The sequence below is a fragment of the Rhinoraja longicauda genome, chromosome 5 (assembly GCF_053455715.1).
Source record: "Rhinoraja longicauda isolate Sanriku21f chromosome 5, sRhiLon1.1, whole genome shotgun sequence".
Taxonomy (NCBI): Eukaryota; Metazoa; Chordata; class Chondrichthyes; order Rajiformes; family Arhynchobatidae; genus Rhinoraja; species Rhinoraja longicauda.
In genome coordinates this window covers 72875840-72902458 of record NC_135957.1, presented here as the reverse complement: position 1 = coordinate 72902458, position 26619 = coordinate 72875840, and the positions used below count along the sequence as shown (strand labels likewise).

Sequence of the window (26619 nt, the reverse complement as noted above, 5' to 3'; positions counted from 1 at the left end):
CCATCAATGTCAAACAGCAACAGTGGACTTGCTTTCAGTCCAATGCTAAATTACAGCAGTCTAAAAAATAAAGCTCAATGTTACATGCATTGCACAGAATTCTTGATTAGGTCAGGTGTCAGGGGTTATGGGCAGGAGAATGGGGTTGAGAGGGAAGGATAGATCAGTCATGATTGAATGGCAGAGTAGACTTGATGGGCCGAATGGCCTAATTCTGCTCCTGTAACCTATGAGAACTATTGAGGATATTTAACTGAAATGAAAACCGTTCCAATATCAATAAATGAATTCACAATTACCAAGCATATAACAAGTCAGAATGACAAAATGCTGGAATAAGGGTCTGAATAAGGGTCTCGAATCGAAACGTCACCCATTCCTTCTCTTCAGAGATGCTGCCTGTCCCACTGAGTTACTCCAGCTTTTTGTGTCTATCTTCAGTTTAAATCAGCATCTGCAGTTCCTTCTTACACATTGCTAGAATAACTCAGTGGGTCAGGCAGCATTTGTGGAGAACTAGGATAGGTGACGTTTCGGGTCAGGACCTTTTTGCACGCTAATAGAATGATTGGTCTTAGAAGTAAAAGCTCATGGCCTGATGAAAGAGATCTTACTGGAGCAGCAAAGTAAAGCAAATGATTTAACTCCTTAACCAATTTACTCTCAGCATAAACTTCATTAAATAGTTAACAGCAGTCACAATGTGAGATGAAGAGGAGCTCAACTGATCCAGAAATTCAGCATTTGATGCATCCTTTCCTTTCACCGAGAAAAGCAATAAAAGGTTGAAATCCAAGTGTTTTACTAAGCAAAATTACACCTGAAGCAGAAAAGCAGCAAACCAGAAATAAGTAAATGTGATGAATAAAATGATCTATGTCACTGGAGTTAAAAATTGGCAATTTGCAGGAGCACTTTATAAAAGATAATGGAGATGTTTAAAGATTCAAGCAACAAAAGAGGTTGCAAATGTGCAAATCTGGAGCAATCTGCTAGAGGAACTTGGTGGGTCAAGCAGCATCTTTGGGTGGAAAGGAATGGTCAACGTTTCCAGTTGAAATCCTGCATCAGGACTGAGAATGGAAAGGGGAGTTAGCGAGCAACAAAACAGTGGGGCGATTGGTGGACCAGGGAGGAGGGAAGGATGTCAGGGAGAGGAGTGGGAATAATAGAGATGGGCAAACAAGAGGAGGAAAATAAAAGGCAGATGGAGCCAAGTGAGGAGATGGCGAAGGTAACAATAGCTGATAGAGGCCGAGAAGCAGGAATACAAAGGCTACCAGAGCTGTAACATTGCACGCAAGGAAAGATAAAGAGAGCCATTAGGGGAGAGGTGAAAGGCAAATGGAATCAGATTGGGGAAGGGGAAGAAAGTGGGAAGGAAAGCTCAGGTGAAATGTGGATGGGAAAGAAACAGAAGGGGGAAGTGATGGGAAAGAAACAGAAGGGGGAAGTCATGGGAAAGTTCATTAGTGATAGGAGCAGAATTAGGTCATCCAGCCCATCAAGTCTACTCCACCATTCAGTCATGGCTGATCTATCTTTCCTTACCAACCCCATTCTCTTGCTTTCTCCACGTAACCCACGACACCCGTACTATTCAAAAATCTATCTATCTCTGCCGTAAACCGTAAAAATATATCGATCGATCCACAGCCTTCTGTGGCAATGAATTCCACAGACTCACCACCCTCTGACTAAAGAAATTCCTCCTCATCTCTTTCCTAAAGGAATGTATTTTATTTCTGAGGCCGTGACCTCTGGTCCTAGACTCTCCCACTAGTGGAAACATCCTCTCCACATCCACTCTATCCAGGGGACAGAAAGAGAAAGAAGCAGCCACATCTTTTACAAACACTGTATTAAGTGATTTCCTTCCGACTGATCTCCCGGTGGCCGAGCACTTCAACTTCCCCTCCCACTCCCAGTCTGACCTTTCTGTCATGGGCCTCCTCCAGTGCCATAGTGAGGCCCACTGGAAATTGGAGGAACAGCACCTCATATTTCGCCTGGGCAGCTTGCAGCCCAGTGGTATGAACATCGACTTCTCCAACTTTAGATAGTTCCTCTGTCCCTCTCTTCCCCTCCCCCTTCCCAGATCTTCCTCTATCTTCCTGTCTCCACCTATATCCTTCCTTTGTCCCGCCCCCCTGACATCAGTCTGAAGAAGGGTCTCAACCCGAAACGTTACCCATTCCTTCTCTCCCGAGATGCTGCCTGACCTGCTGAGTTACTCCAGCACTTTGTGAATAAATACCTTCGATAAGGATAGCGGAGTGAGGGGGTATGGGGAGAAGGCAGGAACGGGGTACTGATTGAGAGTGATCAGCCATGATCGCATTAAATGGCGGTGCTGGCTCGAAGGGCTGAATGGCCTACTCCTGCACCTATTGTCTATTGATTTGTACCAGCATCTGCAGTTATTTTCTTATATTATATATCCTTCTGACTCAATGCAGTTCATTCTTTTGAAACCCCTTTGAAAACTTCCCAACACTTTAAGCAACCTTCCCCATGCAACGAAAGACAAAACGCTTCATACCTGAATTCGGCAAAGGAATTAAGAGCCATGTTTGTCCATAATATTGTGCTGACATCTCGTAACTGCCTGGTCCGCTCCTGCCACTCTCCCAGAGCAACATGGGATGCTGTTACTCCACTAATCCCCTCGACGGTCTTGCAGTTGTCTTGATTACCAATTAGAACTTCAAAGAAACATTTTGACTGAACAGCTCTACACAAAACAGCAGGCCCCTGTTTGGGAAAATGAAGAGATTCTCGGAATAAAAAACGCATTTCAAAAACTGACTTCAACTTTTGAGTATTCAACTAGCATTGTAGTCCTAGCCAACACTTTTTTAATGAAAGCATTCCCCTTGCTCTTGCTATTCAGAGCGCCATCTGCAAACAAGACACTCTGGTACTTAACAGAGACGATTGTATTTTATTCAAGATTCCAGCATTTGCACAGTGCTGGAGTAACTAACTCAGCAGGTCAGGTAGTATCTCCAGATGGAATGGACAGGCAATGTCTACACAGACTACTAGAAGTAGGGTCTGAAGAAGGGTCCTGATCGGAAACGTCACCAGTCCATGTCCTCCAGAGATGCGGCCTGGCCCGTTGAACTACTCCAGCGCTTTGTTTAATACTCTAGTTTTTTAATAAGCTCATAAGACATAGAGTCATAGAGTCATACAGTGTGGAAACAAGCCCTTCAACCCAACTTGCCCACACCAGCAAAATAGGTGCAGAATTAGGCCATTTGGCTCATCGCGTCTGCTCCACTATTCTGAATTCACTATTCACGCGTCTGCTTCATTATTATTATTATCTGAATGGTGGCCGATTAGGAGAAGGGGAGATGCAACGAGACCTGGGTGTCGTGGTACACCAGTCATTGAAAGTAGGCATGCAGGTGCAGCAGGCAGTGAAGAAAGCGAATGGTATGTTGGCATTCATAGCGAGGGGATTTGAGTATAGGAGCAGGGAGGTTCTGCTGCAGTTGTACAGGGCATTGGTGAGACCACACCTGGAGTATTGCATACAGATTTGGTCTCCTAATCTGAGGAAAGACATTCTTGCCATAGGGGTACAGAGAAGGTTCACCAGATTGATTCCTGGGATGGCAGGACTTTCATATGAAGAAAGACTGGATAGACTCGGCTTATACTCGCTGGAATTTAGAAGATTGAGGGGGGGATCTTATAGAAACTTACAAAATTCTTAAGAGGTTGGACAGGTTAGATGCAGGAAGATTGTTCCCGATGTTGGGGAAGTCCAGAACAAGGGGTCACAGTTTAAGGATAAGGGGGAAGTCTTTTAGGACCGAGATGAGAAAGTTTTTTTTCCACACAGAAAGTGGTGAATCTGTGGAATTCTCTGCCACAGAAGGTAGTTGAGGCCAGTTCATTGGCTATATTTAAGAGGGAGTTAGATGTGGCCCTTGTGGCTAAAGGGATCAGGGGGTATGGAGAGAAGGCAGGTACGGGATACTGAGTTGGATGATCAGCCATGATCATATTGCATGGCTGTGCAGGCTCGAAGGGCCGAATGGCCTACTCCTGCACCTATTTTCTATGTTTCTATTCAATCAAGGTTGATCTATTGTTCCTTCTCAACCCCATTCTCCTGCCTTCTTCCCATAACCTTAATGTTCTCCCCATAACATTCACGGTGCTACTCATTTCAGTGTCACAGGCACAATACATACCACCAACCCGGGTTGCAACAGATCATTAACTTTTCAATTGAGGTTTTAACTAATCTTTAGAAAACCAAAAACAAGGTGCGTTCATAAACAGATGATGTGGACCAAGATGCTACATCATATCCCGACTGGCCAAACAAATTGAAAAAAAAACCCAAAAACTTTAGATGCTAGATTGATAGTGAACAGAAGAAACTGCAGGTCAGGCAGCACTTGGAGAGAAACAGTTAACAGATCAACTCAATAACTTCATCATTACTAGATGAGAAAGAAAACAAGTACATTTTAAGTACGTCTCTACGTCAAAAGGTTTCCAATTTAAAAAGCAAACAATTTCTCGTTGCACAGATATAATTTGATCAGCTGAACGTGTCTTTTTCAGATTTTCACTTTGCAAGTTGCAGAAAGGTAGTTGACTAAACAGGAAAGGATGTGTAATAGGATGGAGACTACGATCGGCCAGATAATCAATTGTTTTCAGAGCAATCCAAGGGGAGGGAAATGAACATCGTCTTGCCATCTATCAGTGTATTTGATGTACATTTTGATGGGCTGCAAAATTTGCAAGTGGCTGCCTCTGCACAGGTTATTTACAGATAAATAACAAACCTTTAAGGATTTGTCTGTGAAAGCTTCCAGCACCCATTCATTTTGTACAGACTTTGGGGATTTCCACTTCAGCCAATAGTCAGGATCTGTTGTCACAGAGCTGGTCCAACATTCTCCGAACACAGTCGACATCAGTTCCGAACGTAACATGTTCAATTCCTCGGCAGAAAGCTGGAAGGTCAAGTTAATTGATGAATATCTGCACAAATAATCACTTTCCCTTTGTGGACCTTTCAATTGTGAAATGGGTGCAGTGAAGAATTTAACTCAAGCAAGGAGAGTCACATGGGTTGAATGGTTAACAGCACCCACTGAGGATTCCACAAATAGAAGCCATCTTGGGAATTAATTGTGTGCATGCACCCATATTAGTAATAATTGACAAATATCCCAAAACAATTTTTTAAAACTAATTTCCTGGATGTCTCAGATTGTCTGTCACATTTGACTAAAACATGGGGGTATAGGTTTGCCTGCTATCAAGGAACATTTCAGATGCCCTGTGGGGACAGTCACAAAATGGCGGCACGGTGGCGCAGCAGTAGAGTTGCTGCCTTACAGCGAATGCAGCGCCGGAGACTCCGGTTCGATCCTGACTACGGGCGCCGTCTGTACGGAGTTTGTACGTTCTCTCCTGACCTGCGTGGGTTTTCTCCGAGATCTTCGGTTTCCTCCCACACCCCAAAGACGTACAGATTTGTAGGTTAATTGACTGGGTAAATGTAAAAATTGTCCCTAGTGGGTATGGATAGTGTTAATGTGCGGGGATCGCTGGGCGGCGCGGACTCGGTGGGCCGAAGGGCCTGTTTCCGCGCTGTATCTCTAAATCTAAAAAAAATCTAAAATCTAAAATGCTGGAGTAACTTAGCGGGCCAGACATTTCGGCCCTTGACATTTCGGGTCAAGACCCTTCTTCAGACAGAATCAGGGGAAAGGGAACGAGAGATATCGACTGTACTTAGGACAAATGAAAGGAAGATATGCAAAAAGCATCAATAATCATGGAAGTGTGGAGCCCACAATGGTTCATTGTTGGCTGTAGGTTAGGTGATAACGAGTTATAAAGGTAGTTGAACTCAACAGGACGACAGTAAAACCAGTACGATGACTCGGGTTGGAGAGGGACGGAAGTTCGAGTAATCAATATTCATAACACTGGGTTGTAAGCTGCCCAATTGATGTTTGGCCTCACTCTGACAATGGAGGAGGCCCAAGACAGAAAGGTTAGTATGGGAAGGGGAGTTAAAAGTATTTGGCGACCGCAAGATCACTTCGGCCAAGGTGGACTGAGCAAAGGTGTTCGAAATGATCGCTGAGTCTGCGCTTGGTCTCATCGATATATAGTCCACATCTGAAACAGCGGATACAGTAGATGACGTTGGAGGAGGTGCAAGTGAACCTTTGTCTCACCTGAAAGGACTGTTTGGGGTCCCTGGACAGAATCGAGGAGATATAGTGACAGGTGTTGCATCTCCTGCGGTTGTAGGGGAAGGTACCTGGGAGGGGGTGGTTTGGGTGGGAGGGGATGAGTTAACCAGGGAGTTGCAAAGGGAATGGTCTCTGCAACAAGTAGAAAGGGCTGGGTATGGGAAGATGTGCCTTGGGCTACGCACAAGATGCCTTGTGGGGAGTGTTCTGGGAACACAGTTACATTGCACTTGGCCATGTTACATTGCACTTGGCTCTGCTGCCTGTAAAGAGACGTCCTTTGCACACAGAGTCTTTTACTGGATATTGTTTATTAATTTCACTACACACATGTTGTGCCCTAGCTGTCCGTGGTCATCACTGGAACTAGAGAGCGAGCTGGAGGTGGGGAAGCTACAATTATACAAGAGACAATGGGGAGTGGTTAGTAGTGGTGAGGTCACTATGTTAAAGGAACATGCACTGATCTACATCCTTCCTCTTGGAAACAAAAGTGACCACGGCTCATGCGCTAGGCTCAAACTACAAGCAGGGAGCAGATAGAATGCAGCACAACACAGACTACTCGTACACACCGTACCGGACAGGCGGCCTGACCACTCTCCCAGAGCGGGTGCGCAACGCACCATCCCCTCCGGTCGAAGGAACAGCATGGACGGGTGCGGGTACAGAGGCTGGGGAACCAGGGGAAGGAGGAGGACTGGGAAGCGATACACGCGCAGGCGAGGGAGGGGAAGGGGGCTGGGGCGACTGCGGATGTACCGGAGCAGGAGGCACATCAGGCACCGGGGACTGGACGGGAGGTGAATACGGGACCGCGGGAGGCGGTGCAGGCTCGTTTACCAGCATCAGGTGCTGGCGGGTACGACGATACACGGTGCCCTCGTAGTTGACCAGGTACGACCGTGGAGAGTCAGCATTGCCGACGACCACGGCCAGCCGGTGGTGACCGGAGGTGGACTCCATCCGGACAACCTGGCCAGCGAACAGAGGTGGAAGGGGACGGGACGATTTGTCAAAGGAGCGCTTCTGAATGAGCTGCTTTTCAGTGAAGCGCTCCCTGACAGCGGCAGGGCTCCGAGCCGTGGGTTGCAGGGATTGCTGGGAGACGGGGATAGGGGGTCTAGTGGTGCGGGACATGAGGCGCTGGGCAGGGGAACCGAGCGCGGGGTCCCGGGAGATGTTGCGGAGGTTGAGGAGGGCAAGGTACAAGTCCGAACTGTCAAGCCGGCAACGTTCCATCAGTTCCTTAGCGCTGCGGACAGCGCGCTCTGCAAGTCCATTGCTTTGCGGGTACTCGGGGCTGCTGGTGATGTGGCGAAAGTTCCACCGGGTGGCGAAAGCAGCAAACTCCGCGCTGGTAAACTGGCTGCCGTTGTCGGACTGGAGGGATGCCGGGGAACCAAAGGTAGAGAAGTGGCGGCGAAGCTTCCCGATGACGGCAGCAGACGTGAGGGACGGCAGCAGGTCCACCTCGAACCAGCTGGAGTAGGAGTCCACCAGGACCAGGTAGTGTTTGCCACGCCACTCGAAAATATCAGCGGCAACAGCCATCCACGGCAACTCGGGAGCCGGCTGCTGCAGGAGAGGCTGGCGCTGCTGATGAGGTAATAGGCTGTTGCAGGCAGCGCAGGCGGAGACCCTGTCCCGGATGTCCTTGACCATGCCAGGCCAGTAAAACTGTGCTTGGGCCTGGGATAACGTGGCCTCCACCCCTGGGTGTCCGTTGTGGGCAGTCTGGAAGTAGTGATCTCGCAGCGCAGCCGGCACCACAACCTTGTGACCCTTCACCACCACGCCCGCGTGCAGCACCAGTTCATCCCGAACCAGGAAGTAGGGCACGGCACCAGCCGGCAGGGAAGACCGTCGTTCAGGCCAGCCACGGCGGATGACGCCCTCAAGCTGTTGAAGGTTCGGATCAGCGGCAGTGTGTGTGACCAGTGACTGCATCTGCCAAGATGGAACGATGTTGACGTTCAACACCATCAGGTCAGCCGATTCGTACGGATGGCGGGAAGTGGAAGGTAGTGGGGCACGGGACAAAGTGTCTGCCACGAACATCTCCTTGCCTTTGCGGTACACGATTTTGAATGTGAAACGCTGCAGCTGCAGCATCATTCGCTGCAAGCGGGACGAGGCTGCGTGGATGGGCTTGTTTAAAATAGAGACCAGCGGCTGGTGGTCAGTTTCGATGGTGAAAGTTTTTCCAAGAACGTAGTCTCTGAATTTGGAGCACGCGAACACCACGGCAAGGAGCTCCTTTTCTATCTGGGCGTAGCGCTGTTCAGCAGGGGTCATTGTGCGAGAGGCATAGGAGACGGGCAGCTGTCGGTCGTCGTAGAGCTGCAGGCAGGCAGCACCAAGGCCGAACCGAGATGCATCGCAGGTGAGGACGATTGGCCTGTTCAGGTCGAAGAACTGCAAAGTGGGGGTCCGTGCGAGTCTGGACCTCAGGGCCACGAAGGCCGATTGGTGGTGCGGGAGCCAGACCCAGGCATTGTCCTTCTTGGTCAGCTCCCTCAGGGGGGCACTCAGTTCGCTGAGGTCGGGTATGAACTTACCCAAGTAGTTGACCATGCCCAGGAAGCGCTGCAGGCCGGGCACGTCAGTGGGAGCGGGCATTTTGGTGATCGCCGCCGTCTTCTCGGGGTCTGGCTTCAGGCCCCCCGCCGTGAAAACGTGGCCGACGTAGGTGACTTCCTCAACGCGGAACCGACACTTCCTTCGATTAAGCTTGAGGTTGATCTCACGAGCCTTGTCCAGGACTTGGCGGAGGTGTCGGTCATGCTCAGCGACGTCCCTCCCGTACACCAGGATGTCATCCACAATGATGGCGCACGGCAACCCAGCAAACAGCTGCTCCATCGTACGCTGAAAAACCTCGCTTGCCGAGTTGATCCCAAAAGGCATGCGGAGGAAACGGAACCTGCCGAACGGTGTGCTGAAGGTGGTCAGGAAGGAGGAACGTGCATCCAGCGGGATCTGCCAAAAGGAGCTCTTGGCATCCAGGACCGAGAAAACTGTGGCTGGACCGACCTGTGCCGCGACGTCCTCCACCGTCCGCATGGGGTAGTGCGGGCGTTTAATAGCCAGGTTCAGGTCCTTGGGGTTGATGCAGATCCTGATCTCGCTCGCGTCCTTCTTGGCAGCGACCACCATGGTGGAGACCCACTGGGTGGGGGCACTCACCTCCTTGAGGATGCCCATGTCCACCATGCCACGTAGTGTGGACTCCACACGGCCCTTCATGGCAAAAGACACACGGTGGGCCGGTCTGACCACTGGGTCGACCCCCGGGTCCACAACGATCTTGTAGGCACAGGGCAGCTTCCCCAGGACGTCATCAAATCGGTCAGGGTACTCGATCAGGGGGTCCATGGGGGCCTGCACCAGGTGGATGTCGCGGTGGAATGAGACCAAACCAAAGTCCTGGCATGCACGGGCGCCCAGCAGGGTGACGTTGTCGGATGCTAGCAGGAGGAACGTGAGGGGCCGAGAGGTCTCCAGAACAGTACAGATAACCGTTGCCTTTCCCACGGCAATCAGAACGCCTCCCCCATAGGCATGGAGGCGGGAGTTGTCAGGAGTAACCCTCTCCCCCGAGCTTATCTGCTCGAAGAGGCCCACAGACATAACATTTGCAAAAGCCCCAGTATCGACCTTGGCAGGGAAGGAGTGTCCATTGACTGTAACATGCACGGATGGATCCGTTATCAATGCAGGTGCACCCAAAAGCGAAAACAGCATAGAGTCTCCATGGGAGGAAGTCGTATCTGAGCCATGGAGTTCCTCATGTTGGTACCGGGAACCGGTTGCGCTATCATCGGTCGCAAGGTTGTTTAGACTCCTTCTAGAAGCAGGGACAGGTCTCCCACGAGAACGACAAGCTGCAGAAAAATGGTTCTGCCTCCCGCAGGAATTACAAGTTTTGCCCTGCGCTGGGCAAACGTTATACCTGTGTGACGAGAAGTTGCAGTTTGGGCATCTGCGAGGGGTGACCATAGTGGGCGCGGAGGGGGTGACCCTGGTCTGCGGGTCATTCAATCGCCGGCGGCCGGTGAAATTTATGTCCTGGGGCGCCGGCCGAGATACTGAGCCAACAGCAGAGGCCATGCGTGCGGCATGTATGGCGTCCGTTAGCGACAGGTCAGGCTTCATCAGGAGCTCATCCCGCAGCTTAGAGTTTAGGAGACCGTTGACCAGGACGTCCCTGATCATCTCGTCGGGTGTAATCGTTTGAAGGCGGCACCGCCGAGCCATATGTCTTAAGGATGCAATGAAGGCGTCAACGTGCTCCCCTGGAGTCTGACGCCGCGAGAAAAAGTTGAAACGTTCGATAATGTTATTGGTGGGTATATCGCACAGGGCAGTGAACTTAGCCATGAGACATACCGGGTCGTTGCGGTCCTCCGGAGGGACGAATTCGAACGACGCATAGCGTTCCATTGCCTCCGGACCAGCCAGGTTGAGGAGCAGGTGAGCTTTTATCGCAGCAGTTGCATCAGGATGGGCAATCGCTATATAGTGCTCGTAGTCCCGCTGGAAGACAGTCCAGCGGTGCACTATGTCCTCATCAAAAACAAGCGTGTCCGGACGACGACACGAGGGAGCCATGGCAAAGTGGAAGGATGGGACACAACTGGGACGAACAAATGCTAAAAATAAAAACCCGATAAACAGGAGACGCAAGTCTACCGCTCTGACACCATGTAAAGAGACGTCCTTTGCACACAGAGTCTTTTACTGGATATTGTTTATTAATTTCACTACACACATGTTGTGCCCTAGCTGTCCGTGGTCATCACTGGAACTAGAGAGCGAGCTGGAGGTGGGGAAGCTACAATTATACAAGAGACAATGGGGAGTGGTTAGTAGTGGTGAGGTCACTATGTTAAAGGAACATGCACTGATCTACACTGCCTTACTGGGCCTTGCAGAATGAGCCCCTGGATGCTTATCCAGCAAGTATCCTTGTACATCAGTCACTGAAAGTAAGCATGCAAGTACAGCAGGCAGTGAAGAAAGCTAATGGCATGTTGGCCTTCATTGCAAGAGGATTTCCCTGGTAAGACCACACCTGGAGTATTGTGTGCAGTTTTGGTCTCCTAATTTAAGGAAGGACATTCTTGCTATTGAGGGAGTGCAGCGTAGGTTCACCAGGTTAATTCCTGGGATGGCAGGACTGACATATGAGGAAAGAATGGGTCGACTGGGCTTGTATTCACTGGAATTTAGAAGGATGAGAGGGGATCTTATAAAAACATATAAAATTCTTAGAGGATTGGACAGGGTAGATGCAGGAAAAATGTTCCCCATGTTGGGGGGAGTTCAGAAACAGGGCTCATAGTTTAAGAATATGGGATAGGCCATTTAGGACTGAGATTGAGGAAAAACTGTTTCACTCAGAGTTGTAAATCTTTGGAATTCTCTGCCACAGAAGGCAGTAGAGGCCAATTCACTGGATGTTTTCAAGAGAGAGTTAGATTTAGCTCTTAGGGCTAAAGGAATCAAGGGATATGGGGAAAAAAGCAGGAACGGGGTACTGAGTTTGGATGATCAGCCATGATCATATGGAATGGCGGTGCTGGCCCGAAGGGCCGAATGGCCTTCTCCTGCACCTATTTTGCTATGTTTCTAAGCCTTGTCTTCCAAAAGCAAATATATAAATGTACCACGTATGATGGAGGTTGTAACATTTTACTGGGTCAGCATAACGCCATTATATCTAGGCATTTGAAAGAGGAATTTTAATGTTCTACTCACATCTCTCTGTATCAAGTACCAAAATGCTTGAAGACCTTGAGCATTGGCTGGTGTTGATCTTATGCAGAATGATACTAATTGACGCAGTTCTGCACATACCTTTGACCTATCTGGTTTAATTCTGCTTCTGTGGATGATAATAAAAAATAAACACCAACTTGAAACTACTATTTATTTATTTTTTAAGAACAGCGTATTATTCTTTAATTAAATAGGATATATGCAAGCAAACCAACATGTTCAGCCAATGAACCTACATGGTACATAGACACACATGTACACTTTGGCACGGTAGAAAACCTGAAATATTCTCCCCCAATATCATGTTAACCGAGATTGTATTGCTCCAATCTTCCAGACTCACTTTCAGCACCAAAACACAAACCTAAACATTCCAGTGCATGAAAATTTACTGTAGCACATATCAAAATATTATTTATCAAAAGAGACCCCAAGCCATAAAATTAAAACAGAATGATCAGGTGCATAAACAAGGACAGGAGTGATAGGGTACATCTCTCGCAAAGCAACATTCAATTTTTACTTCAAATTCTTCAACTCAACTGAGATAATGTCAGGTGTTGGTGCTTCCCCAGCTCGGGGCAAGTGGAGAATTAAGCACACTTAAGTTTAGTTTAGTTCAGTTTAGAAATACAGCACTGTAACAGGCCCTTCGGTCCACCATGTCCGTGCTGACCAGTGATCCCTGCACACCAACGCTATCCTACACACACTGGGAACAATTTACTATTTTACAGAAGCCAATAATGAAGAAAAACTTTTTCAGTCAGAGAGTTGTGAATCTGTGGAATTCTCTGCCTCAGAAGGCAGTGGAGGCCAATTCTCTGAATGCATTCAAGAGAGAGCTGGATACAGCTCTTAAGGATAGCGGAGTCAGGGGGTATGGGGAGAAGGCAGGAACGGGGTACTGATTGAGAATGATCAGCCATGATCACATTGATTGGTGGTGCTGGCTTGAAGGGCCGAATGGCCTCCTCCTGCACCTATTGTCTATTGTCTATAACCTACAAGCCTGTTAGTCTTGAGTGTGGGAGGGTGTCGGAGATCCCGGAAAAAACCCCACGCAGGTCACGGGGAGAACACACAAACTATGCACCGACAAGCACCCGCAGTCGGGATCAAACCCGGGTCTCTGGCACTGTGCGGCAGCAGCTCTAGTGCTGCCCCAATGTGCCGCCCTTAAAATTGCAAAAGCCAATGAATAACCAGAAATAAAGAAATGTGTTTTTTTTAATTTTGTTTTAAATTTCAATGAACAAATATTCTGCACTGCTTTCTGTTTTTTTGGAAGTGATATCGGAAGCGTGTTTAGCAGTTAATGTTTCTGTTTTGCTTACCCGGGTGTTAATGATAGGTCCAAGAGGTCAGCCAACACTTTAAACTTGCAAAGCAATGACAAATATTCCACCGCAGGCCACAGCTGAATATTGTTCTGTAATTGATTCAAACAGTCCCCATCCAGCTCGAGTGGCTTTGGCTCAATGCTCTTGGAATTGGGAGAGTTGAGCAGACACCGAGATTTCATCGCTGAAGTTAAAGAGCTTACCACACACCGCATCTCATCTGTAACGGCAGAGGTTTACAACATAGCAGCTTAATATCAACTAATTAGGAATCAGCAACTTGAAATAAACACGTTTATTGTTTCTTTTCACAAAATGCTGGAGTAACTCTGCAGGTCAGGCAGCATCTCAGGAGAGAAGGAATGGGTGACGTTTTGGATCGAGACCCTTCTTCAGTCTGAAGGGTCTCGATCCGAAACGTCACCCATTCCTTCTCTCCTGAGATGCTGCCTGACCTGCAGAGTTACTCCAGCATTTTGTGAAATAAATACCTTCGATTTGTACCAGCATCTGCAGTTATTTTCTTACACATTTATTGTTTCAGTCATTGTTGGTCTCAATTAAACAAACTCTCAGCAGCAATGGCTCCATATTACCAGTATCAATTAATTATCAATGCATTATGTTGCATTATCAACTAATGCAACATAACATTAAATTAAGATACTCAATTTCATTAATCTTCGGAAAAAAATCATGAATCATACCAATGTCAGCTTCTGCAAGGTAATTGGCTCGAAGTACAAGGCCCCAAGCCAACAGCAAGTCCTTCTTGATATTCCAGTCAGTGTCAACTGCTTTCATTCTACAAAGTTGCTCTTTCCAGGCCATGTCTGTCATTTTTGGTCTCAGAGTTAGCACATCCAGGGCAGAACTTAGTGTCTTGAGATTAGATGTACATTCCAAAACAGATTCAACCTAATAACAAAAGCATATCCATTTTTACAGAGCACCAATGCTTCAATGGTTTCTTTATTGTCGCGTGTAGCAGGTAGAGTGAAATACATTTTTTGCATACAAATCAGCAAGACTATCCCCGTACATGAACACAATCACCCTGGTTAGTACAGAATGTACAGAACAGCCCGCTGAGTCCATATGCAGGAAGCACCATTTTACAGTCCCAGCTGCAGCTGGCTATCGAGTCGTACTTCATACGACTGTTAATGCTTAAGTAGGAAAGTGTGATAAGTAACATTGTGATCAAGCCAACCTTTGCCTAATTACCCACTTTCCTTCCAGCTAGCTTTCCTAAATTATTCTTTCACATCAACTACAAGTCTAAGACATCCAATTTGCAACAAATATGTGACAAAGGAACAATTTGCTTGAATTGCCTTTTGTATATAAACTGATAATATTCATCAACAGTTCCAGTTTGTAAAAGACAATTTCATGGTATTATGCCCAAACCTTATTGCTGCAGGGATACATATGACACCATAATTGGCCTGAAGGGCCCCGACCCAAAACATCACCTATCCTCGTTCTCCAGAGATGTTGCCTGACCCACTGAGTTACTCCAGCAGTTTGCATATTTTGGTTTGTAAACCAGCCAATGCAGTCTCTTGTCTCTTGTTATTTCAGTTTACTCCATAAATGCGCTGCAGCCTAACAATTTAAAAAAATTCAATTTCTTTAAGATAACCAGCAGGTTAAAATAAACTTACACTCTGGAAAATCAGTATCAAAATACACAAGCCAGACTGCCCTGGCAGACCCAATTGTTTTTGCTTGCTCTTGCCTTCTCCAAACTCATCTAAAGATACTTCAATTCTATCTGAAAACCCTTGTCCAGGCACATCCGACCTACATTCAAAGCACCTCACATGCCCTTCCCCTCTTCAGTAACATCCAATTCTGCGGCCACCTCCCTAGCCTCATCTTTAACATGGATACCCAGTCCCTACACCTCCATTCCTCATCAGCAAGGCCCTGGGGCCCTCCGTTTATTCCTTGAACAGAGACTCTCAACTAACAAGTGTCTTTAATTGGCAACAGCATTTAACTATTCACAAGGCTATTTCAAAATAGGTTTTATAGATAACCAAGAGTAATGGGCCAAATGGGAGCAGTGTAGCCTACTTATCCAGTAATCTCTTCCAGTTGACTGATGTTCGAAAATAGTGCTGTTTTTGTCGACCATGCTCACTATTTCATCTCTCATTACGTGAGAAATTAGAGAGCATCAGGAATGTTACAGCAATGAAGAATGCCATTTGGCCCACTAATTCTATGCTCAACGCAAGAGCAATCCAGTTAATCCAGGAAACATGTTCCCAATGTTGGGGGAGTCCAGAACAAGGGGCCACAGTTTAAGAATAAGGGGTAGGCCATTTAGAACGGAGATGAGGAAAAGCTTTTTCAGTCAGAGAGTTGTGAATCTGTGGAATTCTCTGCCTCAGAAGGCAATGGAGGCCAATTCTCTGAATGCATTCAAGAGAGAGCTAGATAGAGCTCTTAAGGATAGCGGAGTCAGGGGGTATGGGGAGAAGGCAGGAACGGGGTACTGATTGAGAATGATCAGCCATGATCACATTGAATGGCGGTGCTGGCTCGTAGGGCCGAATGGCCTCCTCCTGCACCTATTGTCTATTGTCTAGTCCAAGTCTCCTCATAAACTAAACAATCCCCCCACCACTCCCGCACTCCCCCACCCCACCCCCCCTTCAAGTTCTTATATCCTTTTGAACACTGTATAAATGCAATGAGAAGGAGTTCTAGGTAAGGGTTGGTCTTTTCTTTGCCTTTTATTTCAGAATTTCAATTGGCAGGCAATCTTGCCCAGATTTACTGCAAATGCAGGCAATGAATTTCAATAAACAATTTACAATTCTGGCTGCTGAATGCATCACAATGCTGCCATATGTGCTCACGGCAAACAGCCAACAGTCGCTTGTCTTTTTCTTTTTGTTTACACTTTTAATTTCAAGTTTTCGTGTACCTTGTAGTGTGTTGTGACTGTCGGCAGATCAATTTCCCTCCGGGGGTGAATAAAGTTTTATCGTATCGTATCGTATATTCCACAGATGCTCCACAAACAGAAACAACCCAACATTAGATTTCACTGACCTTGAACGGACAGGGGAAACCCAGTGATTTCTGCATTCTCTTTATGCCGAAAGATATTCCACTTGGACTAGCCAGATGACTTTGAAGGTTTACTGAAATGGTGTGAATTTCTTGAGAAGCTCTAATTAAGCAATAAACAGAAATGTACCATAAATATATTTCTTAAAACATTTGGTCATACAATATTTTAAAGAATTAAATTCTTGTATCCTGGAACAATATTTTTCAGTTCGGCAAAAATAAATGTAACCACAAATATTAATTCCGAGGTGGTGAAGAGAAACCAGGAAACTAAATCTGTTAAAGAAATTTATTTTTAAAATCCACTTGGAAAAGGGTTTATCCCAGGTGCACAATTCATTGGACCTTTGATACTAGTCTGACTCAAAGATGCGCAAAACGTAGACACATCTCAAATGACTGTGTAAATCAATCCTTGGGTACTCCTGAATCCAGTGAATGTAGTCTGCTTCCAGATTCTATAAGCAGTATTGTCACCTACACCATGGGTCCAATTGCTCTTCCTTTGAAGATTTTTCATTGCCAAACCATAGTCAAGTTTGACATAAATTCAAAATAATTGTACTTGTAAATCATGTCACATTTGCTCCACAAATCTTCAATTTAATTTTTAGTGGCTACTGTTATAGGTGAAAGTTAGCTGGCACATACAGATAGAGTCATGCAGCACAGAAACAGGTCCTTCTGCCAATCTCATCTATGCTGACCAAGATGCCTCATCTACGCTAGTTCCACCTGCTTGTGTTTAATCCATGTCCCTCTAAACATTTCCTATCCATGTACCTGTCCAAATGTCTTTGGAATGTTAAATGTTTGTTTTTTTTAAATTGTTGTTTGCTAATTAATAGTATCAACTAAATGAACTTAAATGTCATCTTAAAATGAAGAAAATACTTAAATGTGCAATTGTTAACACATCTATACGGTCCAAGGATTACAGCGGTATAACAAGTTATACTTATTCATACTGAGAAACACCAGACAGCCGCTGGAGGTGATCTTTCAGGAGGTGCTTCGTGATCCAGTGCCAGTGTAGTGACAGCAAGGCTATGCCTTCAAAATCCGAAGTGACTCTATCTGCAACCGCCCAGAACCGATCCCTCCACAAGGTGTTACACAGCACCTAAAGGACATCAGAAAGTTGTTAATGTTACATATGCTACAATGGAGGCTGAACAGAGAGGCCGTTTCTCGGTCTCACTTCAGTGGTGCACGGAAGCGGAGTAGTGGCTGCAGGAGGGCACGAGAGCGGTCGATGGGGTGGGCCGCTGGAAGCCCTAAAGCAGCCGGGGGATCGTGTAGATCAAGCGCCGATGGGAGGTCAGACCAGTGGGCAGATGGGACAGAGTCTGCAGCAACAGCGGAGAATACCGACAGCCGCCAGGCCAGGCTGACCTCTATATCAGTGACAGGCCAGTGCCGTCGACAGGATAATGGGCCTGTAATTCTATATGTTTAACTTGAAACGTGGGAATTACAAGATAGCGCCGGAAAAGTGGCGATTCTGTGCACTCCATTAGAAGAAATCTACTATTTCTTACACTAGTCATGTACGATTGTGCGTATGTACAGGTAGTGTAAGAAAATAACTGCAGATGCTGGTACAAATCGAAGGTATTTATTCACAAAATGCTGGAGTAACTCAGCAGGTCAGGCAGCATCTCAGGAGAGAAGGAATGGGTGACGTTTCGGGTCGAGACCCTTCATATCCTTAGTACTCATTACAGAGAAATGGTACACAAACTAACTGAACCTCAGTCCCTGAAGAACACGCTTTGCTATAGAAACATAAAATACAAATATTACAATAATAATGTATGACTTGCCTAATTAAAGCTATCCAACGTTTTAGTTTAGGGATATAATTTGGAAACAGGCACCTTCAGCCCAGAGTCCACGCAGACCATCGATCACATGTAGTTCTACGTTATCCCACTTTGATAATCTACATACTGGGGTCAATTTCCAGAAGCCAATTAACCTACATATCTTTGGAGTATGGGAGGAAACCGGAGCACCTGGAGAAAACCCACGCAGTCACAAGGAGAGTGTACAAACTTTGTACAGACAGCACCTGTAGTCAGGATCGAACCCGGGTCTCTGGCGTTGCAAGGCAGCAGCTCTACCGCTGCGCCACTTCTTATGTACATTGTAAAGTAGTGCTACTTTAAGTAGTACTGCTCTACATACCATCCATGACAGATTAACACATCTAAACAACATAACTAAAATTTAATGGTGGCAATTAAGTTTGTGCCAATTATCTCTGCATTCCACCTCTCCAAGATTTCCTGCTTGTGGATTATTTTGCATGCGATATACTTCTAAACAAATTACAAATAAACGTGTCTAACGTGCAAGTCAAGAATATCAATTGACACTTACTTCATTGAAGACATCATCTTCTAATTGATGAAACTGTGACTTGATGCAATGTAGCACACAGGCATCCCAAACTTCAAAGAAAGCAGCAAGATGAGCCAATGCAGGGTGGGGTAGATTTTCAAAGCTTAGCAAACCTTAAAAATGAAGTAATAAAAATTTAGGCGTAAACATTTGTTTCTCTTCCTAGTTAAATACCCTCTCAAATGACTTAGCAGATGGCCAAGCCATTGCTAGAAGATTTGCATATTATATAAAGGTCAGTTATTTAATGTAGTAGTTCCAAAGAGTACAGAAAACTTACTACACTGAGGATTTGAAAGCATGTCTGAATCCTAACAGCTGAAAATTTAAGTTCTGGTAATTAATTTTTAAAAGCTCGATAATGCAACAAACAGATGGTCATAAAAAACTATTTTACTCGCCTTCAGGGAAAGTATTCAGGCATCCTTACTCATTCTAGCCTTCAGGACACAGCCTACCAAAACAACTGATTTTTGATCGACCTTAAATGACTCAGCAAACGACTAAGATGACAGATTATAGAGGAAATTGGAGATGAGCAACAACTGGTGAGTTTGATAATAAATGAATAAACAAAAAAAAATGATCACTGCAAGCTTGGATTCTCCCAAGTTTGGGATTGAGATTCTACATATACCAATTCTGATTTACATCAACCAGTTCCAATAATAGAGGAAATGCTCAAAACTGTTAAAGTTATTTTCATAGTTATTTACATTGTAGATGGCAAACAAACCATTGTGGCACAATGTTCCAATGACCTGCTTCACACATTTTGATTGTTACCTTTATGAAATGCTATTGATATCCTCAAAGCACTGCGTTTCCCTGATTTTTTTGCAGCTTCAGACGTCAGTGCTGCCTTCTCTATATAGACTGTTTCCTCTCTGTTCATTAGAAGTGACATCCTATAAAAATGAAACAAAATTTTAGCATGACACAGACTATTTAGCACAACCATAGAAAGGATGGGCAATTTACACTAATTCACATTTAAATCTCTATTCAAAAATGCATCAAAGTGGACCTAATTAATCGATAGTGTTGAACTATACGCAAACAATAGTCCTGGATCGAGTGAATGTGGAGAGGGTGTTTCCACCAGTGGGAGAGTTAAGGACCAGAGGCCATCATCTCAGTACAAAAGGAAGCATCTTTAGAAAGGAATTTCTTTAGTCAGAGGGCTTTGAATCTGTAGAATTAATAGACAATAGGTGCAGGAGTAGGCCATTCGGCCTCTCGAGCCAGCACCGCCATTCAATATGATCATGGCTGATCATTAACAATCAGTACCCCGTTCCTGCCTTCTCCCCCTACCCCCTGACTCCGCTATCATTAAGAGCTTTATCTAGCTCTCTCTTGAAAGCATCCAGAGAATTGTCACACACGGCTGTGGAGGCCAAGTCAATGGATATTTTTAAGGTGGCGATTGACAGATTCTTGATTAGTAAGGGTGTCAGCGGTAGGAGAATGGGTTTGAGAGGATAGATTAGCCATGATTGAATGGAGGCGTATACTTGATGGGCCGAATGGCCTAATTCAGCTCTTTGAACATGAACATGAACAAGACTCTAATGCCCCATTCTGCCACATCACACCTTGATGTCAGACAGTCATTGTCATCTCACCATGAATTCAACAGTTGCACCTGTATTTTTGCAGAAACTGCAAGCTGTAATGAAGATCTGGATGTGAAATGGAGTAATGGAGATATGCTATCCCTAGCATAACCCAAAATTTGGCAAGCAGGTTCAACCCCAGTTGCAAGGAAGGAAAATGACACCACATTCAGAGGGGTCAAAATGGCTAATTCTAGTTACCTATTAGCAATGGAGCTGAACTGTGCTTGAAACGCTTTCAAACAATGATCTCCATTTTCAAAATCAACAGAATGAAATGAAATAACCAATTGTTGCTGGTTCCATCGTGGATCCAAAGGGATTGAGGAAATCTCTGGTGCAGATCAGGGAGAGAATGAAATCAAAGATTAGTTATCACAAATATAGCCAACATCTGGTATAGTAATCAGTTCAGCCCCATTTACCCTCCCCCACTGTCACCTTTCCCCACTGCCCTGATATTTATTTTTTCCTCTCATTCATTTCCAATTTTCTTTTCACAGCTCTATTTGGTGTTTCAAACCACCTTTATACCGGCACATTTTTTCCCCCCATATACATCTTCCTCGCATCTATTTTGAAGCCTTAAAGATACATTCTTTGATACCAGAGCAAGAGCTACTTATAGGAATGGAGCTTATTGAAAGAAAGCATCAATAAGAGAAAGGTAAGGAAACATTCGGGTTATCAATTTAAGGGTAACAGTGCCCATAAAGTTGAAACGGCACTACGTATTTTAGATTCTTTATACAGGTCCGCCGCCGATTTTCCGGCACCCTCTCTGGATTATCTGCTTTGCCGGACAAACAGAGGTCACGGCCTCAGAGAGGAGGCGGACAGTACCGGAACGGTCCTCCTAGGGGCCAAGAAACTGGCCCGCAAAGTCTGCCTCAGACGTTGGCTATGGGGATGGATCTGCTGGCTCCGGCTGGGCCTGAGTTCTAGAGCCCCGGCAGCAGGGGGTAAATTCCATCTACCAGTCAACCACGGAAGTCCAGATGAGGCCAAGTTTGGCCACCTCACCCGGTCTAGGCGCCACATTTCCAGGACCTCCAGGGGGTGGGAGGGGGTTAGGCGGCGCAATTACCAGTGCTTTCTCGTAATGTTTACTTACTTTCTAATCCAACATTAACAGTCAACCCATTTCAGAATTTACCTGGCTTACTATTAATTGTATTGAATGAAACTTAAATTCATGTTTCAGTGGGCAACAGATCACAAAACCAGTTTTGTGGCTGTGCAAAATGAAATTTTACACCAGAGTCATCTTGCTCAAAAGAGAGCTCCATGATTAATGAATTTAATGTGTCTGGAGTTACGGGGAGAAGGCAGGAGAATGGAGTTAAAAGGGAGAGATAGATCAGCCATGATTGAATGGTGGAATGATGGGTTGAATGGCCTCATTCTGCTCCTGTCACTTATAACCTTATGAATTTAAAGAAATCTAGCAAGTCACGTGGTCCAAATTTTCCACCTAAACCTTCAGCTAATCAACCTCTTAATTTGATATCCACAGGTGTTCTACCATGTGTCGCATCATTCCAAACTTTTCCAAAGCTTGTTGAAAAAGCAGTTTGTATTAACCAATGTGCTTACACTCTTGATATTCCTCCCTACACACCTGTCTGATACAAATCAAATTTTAAAAATTCACCTAATAACACCTCTCCCAAATTGTGTGCAGAACTGCAAATTTGCAAACTTGCTGCTTCTCAGAGCAAAAAATAAAAATGAACATGCAAGTGTTTTGTGAAGATTAATTTCATGTTGTTCATTCCCATTCACTGACGTGGATTACTCCCCATTCTCCATTGATGTCATCAAGTAATCTTAAAATATAATGAACAGGAATAGATCAGGTAATGAGGATTAGATCGGGGAAATGCAGTCTTTTGCCCAGAGCAAGGGAATTGCGAACAAGAGAACATAGGTTTAAAGTGGGGGGGGGGGGAAGAAAGAGAGATTTAATAGGAACCTGAGGTCTACGTTTTTTTACACAAAGGGTGGTGGGTTTATGGAGCTACCATAGGAGGTAGTTGAGGCAAGTACTATTGTTACATTTAAGAGAGATTTGGACAGATACAGAGAAAGGATAGGTTTAGAGGGTTATGGGTCGAATATGGGCAGGTCGGACTAGTGTAGATGGGGCATGGTGGCCGGCGTGGGCTAGTTGGGCCTAATGCTGTATGACTCTACAACAGCTATTAAAGATCAAAACATGAACCTGTTAATCAGGAGTACGTTACCGTTTTTATCAAGCTGCAGTCGATGAATAATTTCTTTCATTCCTGTTGGCAGGGCGCTGGAATAAACTGCATTGAGAGCTTTCGACCCCGCTTCCAGTTGTGCAAGCTTCAGGTCTGTGATTCAATTAAACAAAAAGCCATACAAGTTAATCAACAAAACATACAATTAGGAATTTGCTGAGTGGAATCAACTCACCACTTCGTGCTGCATTCAAAAAGGCAAGATTTTATATATGGTATCACAAAATGCTGGAGTAACTCAGCGGGTCAGGCAGTATCTCAGGAGAGAAGGAATGGGTGACGCTTCGGGGTTCGAGACCCTTCTTCAGAATTAAGAAGGGTCTCGACCCGAAACGTCACCCACTCCTTCTCTCTTGAGATGCTGCCTGACCCACTGAGTTACTCCAGCATTTTGTGATACCTTCGATTTGTACCAGCATCTGCAGTTATTTTCCTATATTCCTATATTTGGGAAGTGGCGGCGCTGCGCAGCAGCTGCGGCTCACCTGCAGTCCGTTTTTCTTGTGTTTTTTTTTTTTTTGTCTTAATTGTAGTGTTTAGATGTGACGTAGTGTTTTTTGTGGTTGTGTAATATGTGCCGGGGGGGGGGACGGGGCACTGTAAAATTTTCTCTTCCGAACGGAGACCTGACCTTTGTTTCTGGGTCGTGTCTCCGTTCCCGCTGCGGCCTACCATCGGCCAAACTACTGGAGCTGGCGGCCTCCACCTGGGACCACCTGGGTCTCTGGTTCGCAGAGCCCCCGGACTGTACTCACCACCTACGGAGCTGGTTGCCTTCGGAGGCTGTGGTGGCACTGCGAGTGCGGCTGCGACTCGCCTTCGGAGACTCCGGCGGCTTCGGCCGTGGGGATATCGGAAGCTCGCAGGCCCCTGGGTGGGGGCTGACATCGGGAGCTCCGGCAGCGGCAGCATCTTCGCCCGCCCCAAATCGCAGGGCTTGGGTCGGCCCACTGCGGACCTTTCACCATTCGGCACGGCCTGAAATAGGCCGCGGGATTTTTCTCTGCCCGGCGGGGGCTTCAATGTCGGGAGCCACGACCGCCCCGACGTGGCAACTTCAACAGCCTGACCGCGGGAGAAGACGGCAGGGGAAGAGAAAAGACATTCTGGCCTTCCATCACAGTGAGGAGGTGACTGGAGGAGACTCACTGTGATGGATGTTTCTTTTTTTTTGTTTTGTGTTGGTTCGTGATTGTGTGTGTTGTTGTTTATTTTTATTCCTGTTATTGTTGGAATGTGGGTAACGGAATTTCGTCCAAAAGACTTTTTTATTTGGATGGCAATAAAGGATATTCTGATTCTACACAAGATTTTATATAAATCTGTTTTAAGTCCAAAATCAGAATTCCATTTCTACTTATAAATCTACTAAGCCCAAGTACTTAAAAATGTAACTCAGATTTATGTTAAACTATATAAAATTTAGATTATAAACACAATTTTAAGACTGCACATCCATACTACTTAGAGTTTACAAATTCAAGTTCAATTTTATGCAAGGTATCAGACATGTTAATCTTCAGTAAGTGGCATGGCAACATAACCCCCTTTATGCAAGCAAACTCATTGACTGAATGATCCCACTCAGCAGCAAGAATTAATTGCACGACAAACATTTACATGCTTGAACACCAATGGTGGTACTCTACCTGACAACTGTTGGTGGGATTTTGCCATGTGGCACAACCACTTGGCCCTCAACAGCCAATCTTGATTTGATGCCTTCTCCGTGACCAATCTGACAGCAACAGGAATCATATCAATCTCACTGGCGAGTTCAGCTGCTGCCCTATTGCCGTGGAATGAAAGACGGTCCGTATTACAGGACTGCAAAACCAACTCCAGGTCAGTCAGAGTCAATGGTTGAAACCTCAGTTGGGGAAAAGGACAGAAAACAGATACATTACAAAAGTTGCAACATAGTTTGTAACCTAAATTTGTTGGATTTTCTATAAAACCACATAAATCAAATAAAAATAGTTCCTGCATTCTTAGCACGCAGACGTTTTTGCTGAAAGTAATATTTTTTAATACAGGTCCAACAACGAATTTCCGGCAACCAGTGGTCCAAATCCTCCTTTAATCCAGACAAAATTACGAGAGTGTGCTTGAAATCCACCCCCCCCCCCCCCCCGAAGATGTGGCACCTAGGCTGGGTGAGGCGGCCGATCTTGACCGGCCGCCTCACCCGGCCGCCTCACCCGGCCGCCTCACCCGGCCGCCTCACCCGGCCGCCTCACCCGGCCGCCTCACCCGGCCGCCTCACCCGGCCGCCTCACCCGGCCGCCTCACCCGGCCGCCTCACCCGGCCGATTCGTGCAGCGTAGGTTTACTAGGTTAATTCCCGGAATGCGGGACTGTCACATGTTGAAAGACTGGAGTGACTAGGCTTGTATACACTGGAATTTAGAAGGATGAGAGAGGATCTTATCGAAACGTATAAGATTATTAAGGGGTTGGACACGTTAGAGGCATGAAACATGTTCCCAATGTTGGGGGAGTCCAGAACAAGGGGCCACAGTTTAAGAATAAGGGGTAGGCCATTTAGAACTGAGATGAGGAAAAACGTTTTCAGTCAGAGAGTTGTGAATCTGTGGAATTCTCTGCCTCAGAAGGCAGTGGAGGCCAATTCTCTGAATGCATTCAAGAGAGAGCTAGATGGAGCTCTTAATGATAGCGGAGTCAGGGGGTATGGGGAGAAGGCAGGAATGGGGTACTGATTGAGAATGATCAGCCATGATCACATTGAATGGCGGTGCTGGCTCGAAGGGCCGAATGGCCTCTTCCTGCACCTATTGTCCATTGTCCTCATCGGGACTCCGGCAGCCGATCGACAGTTCAAATTCACCCCTGCAGCCGGGGCTCTGGAACTCCGTCACGGCTGGAGTTGGTAGATTCATTCCCTTGGACAGCTTAGCGGGCCAGTGCCTCAGCCCTTAGTGGCCTAGGCAGACTGTTTGACTCCTCTCGGAGGCCACGACCTCTACAAAACGGATAATCCAAAAAGGCTCTGGGAGCCAACGGTGCAGGATAATCAGTGGTGGACCTGTATATCTGTATATCTGCGCACAGATTGCAATTCAAACTGAAGAAAAAATGCACAAGTAAACTTTAGTCTTTCCCCAAGGAGTCGTATGCAAACAGTGGACTCCCGCCTACCTGTTATTGTCGAGACCAAATTGATTCAAGCAATAAGCAAGGACCTGCCCATCTCGATGGACCATAGACAGCATGGAATCCTCTGCTGTCAGCATTGCTGATGGAATAGAATCTGGCCACAACCCTAAAGTGGTCAAGGAATGCGCCTGGAATTTGGGCGATGCCAATGTCAACCCATGCTTCTCCACGAGTTCTTGTACTTGCTGTAACACAAACAGATGAGTTTTGCTGGTGGTTCTTAAATTATCCATTTGTTTCAATGGTTGACCTTAAACTCGTGAATGGTTTTATAAACAAGATGGCAGAATTTAGATAGCTTTAAAATAAAAGTCAGAGCACCTTAGTTTACAAAGATACGGATCACTCGTTCACACTGGTTCCATGTTATCCCACTTTTTCATTCACTCCCTGCGCACTAGGGGCAATTTGGAGGCCAATTAATCTACAAACCGGCACGTCTTCGGGATGTGGGAGGAAACCGTGGCACCTGGAGGAAACCCACCGGCATTCAATTTGTGGAATTCATGGCCATGTCACGGAGTGTTTTTAAAGCGGAGATGGATAGGTTCTTGATAGGAAGAGTGTCAAAGATTATGGGGAGAAAGCAGGAGAAAGGGGCCGAGAGGGAAAAATAGACATGATCAAATGGCGGAGCAGACTTGATGGGTCAAATGGCTTCATTCTGTTCCTATGTCATATGATC

General features: G+C 46.0%; 1 protein-coding gene across 1 annotated transcript in view; it reads right to left on the bottom strand.

The window, feature by feature from the left end:
• mdn1 (midasin AAA ATPase 1) overlaps positions 1-26619 on the bottom strand; it is a 166041-nt gene that overhangs the window by 65475 nt on the left and 73947 nt on the right. Inside the window, exons 48-60 of the mRNA XM_078399789.1 lie at positions 25917-26119; positions 24407-24627; positions 22737-22850; positions 20692-20824; positions 19658-19779; positions 18851-18984; positions 17434-17588; positions 16445-16565; positions 14080-14290; positions 13367-13592; positions 12009-12135; positions 4818-4988; positions 2543-2754 (exon numbers count right to left, since the gene is read on the bottom strand). Coding sequence (XP_078255915.1) covers positions 2543-2754; positions 4818-4988; positions 12009-12135; positions 13367-13592; positions 14080-14290; positions 16445-16565; positions 17434-17588; positions 18851-18984; positions 19658-19779; positions 20692-20824; positions 22737-22850; positions 24407-24627; positions 25917-26119 — 2150 coding nt within the window. The remainder of the gene's footprint in view (positions 1-2542; positions 2755-4817; positions 4989-12008; positions 12136-13366; positions 13593-14079; positions 14291-16444; positions 16566-17433; positions 17589-18850; positions 18985-19657; positions 19780-20691; positions 20825-22736; positions 22851-24406; positions 24628-25916; positions 26120-26619) is intronic.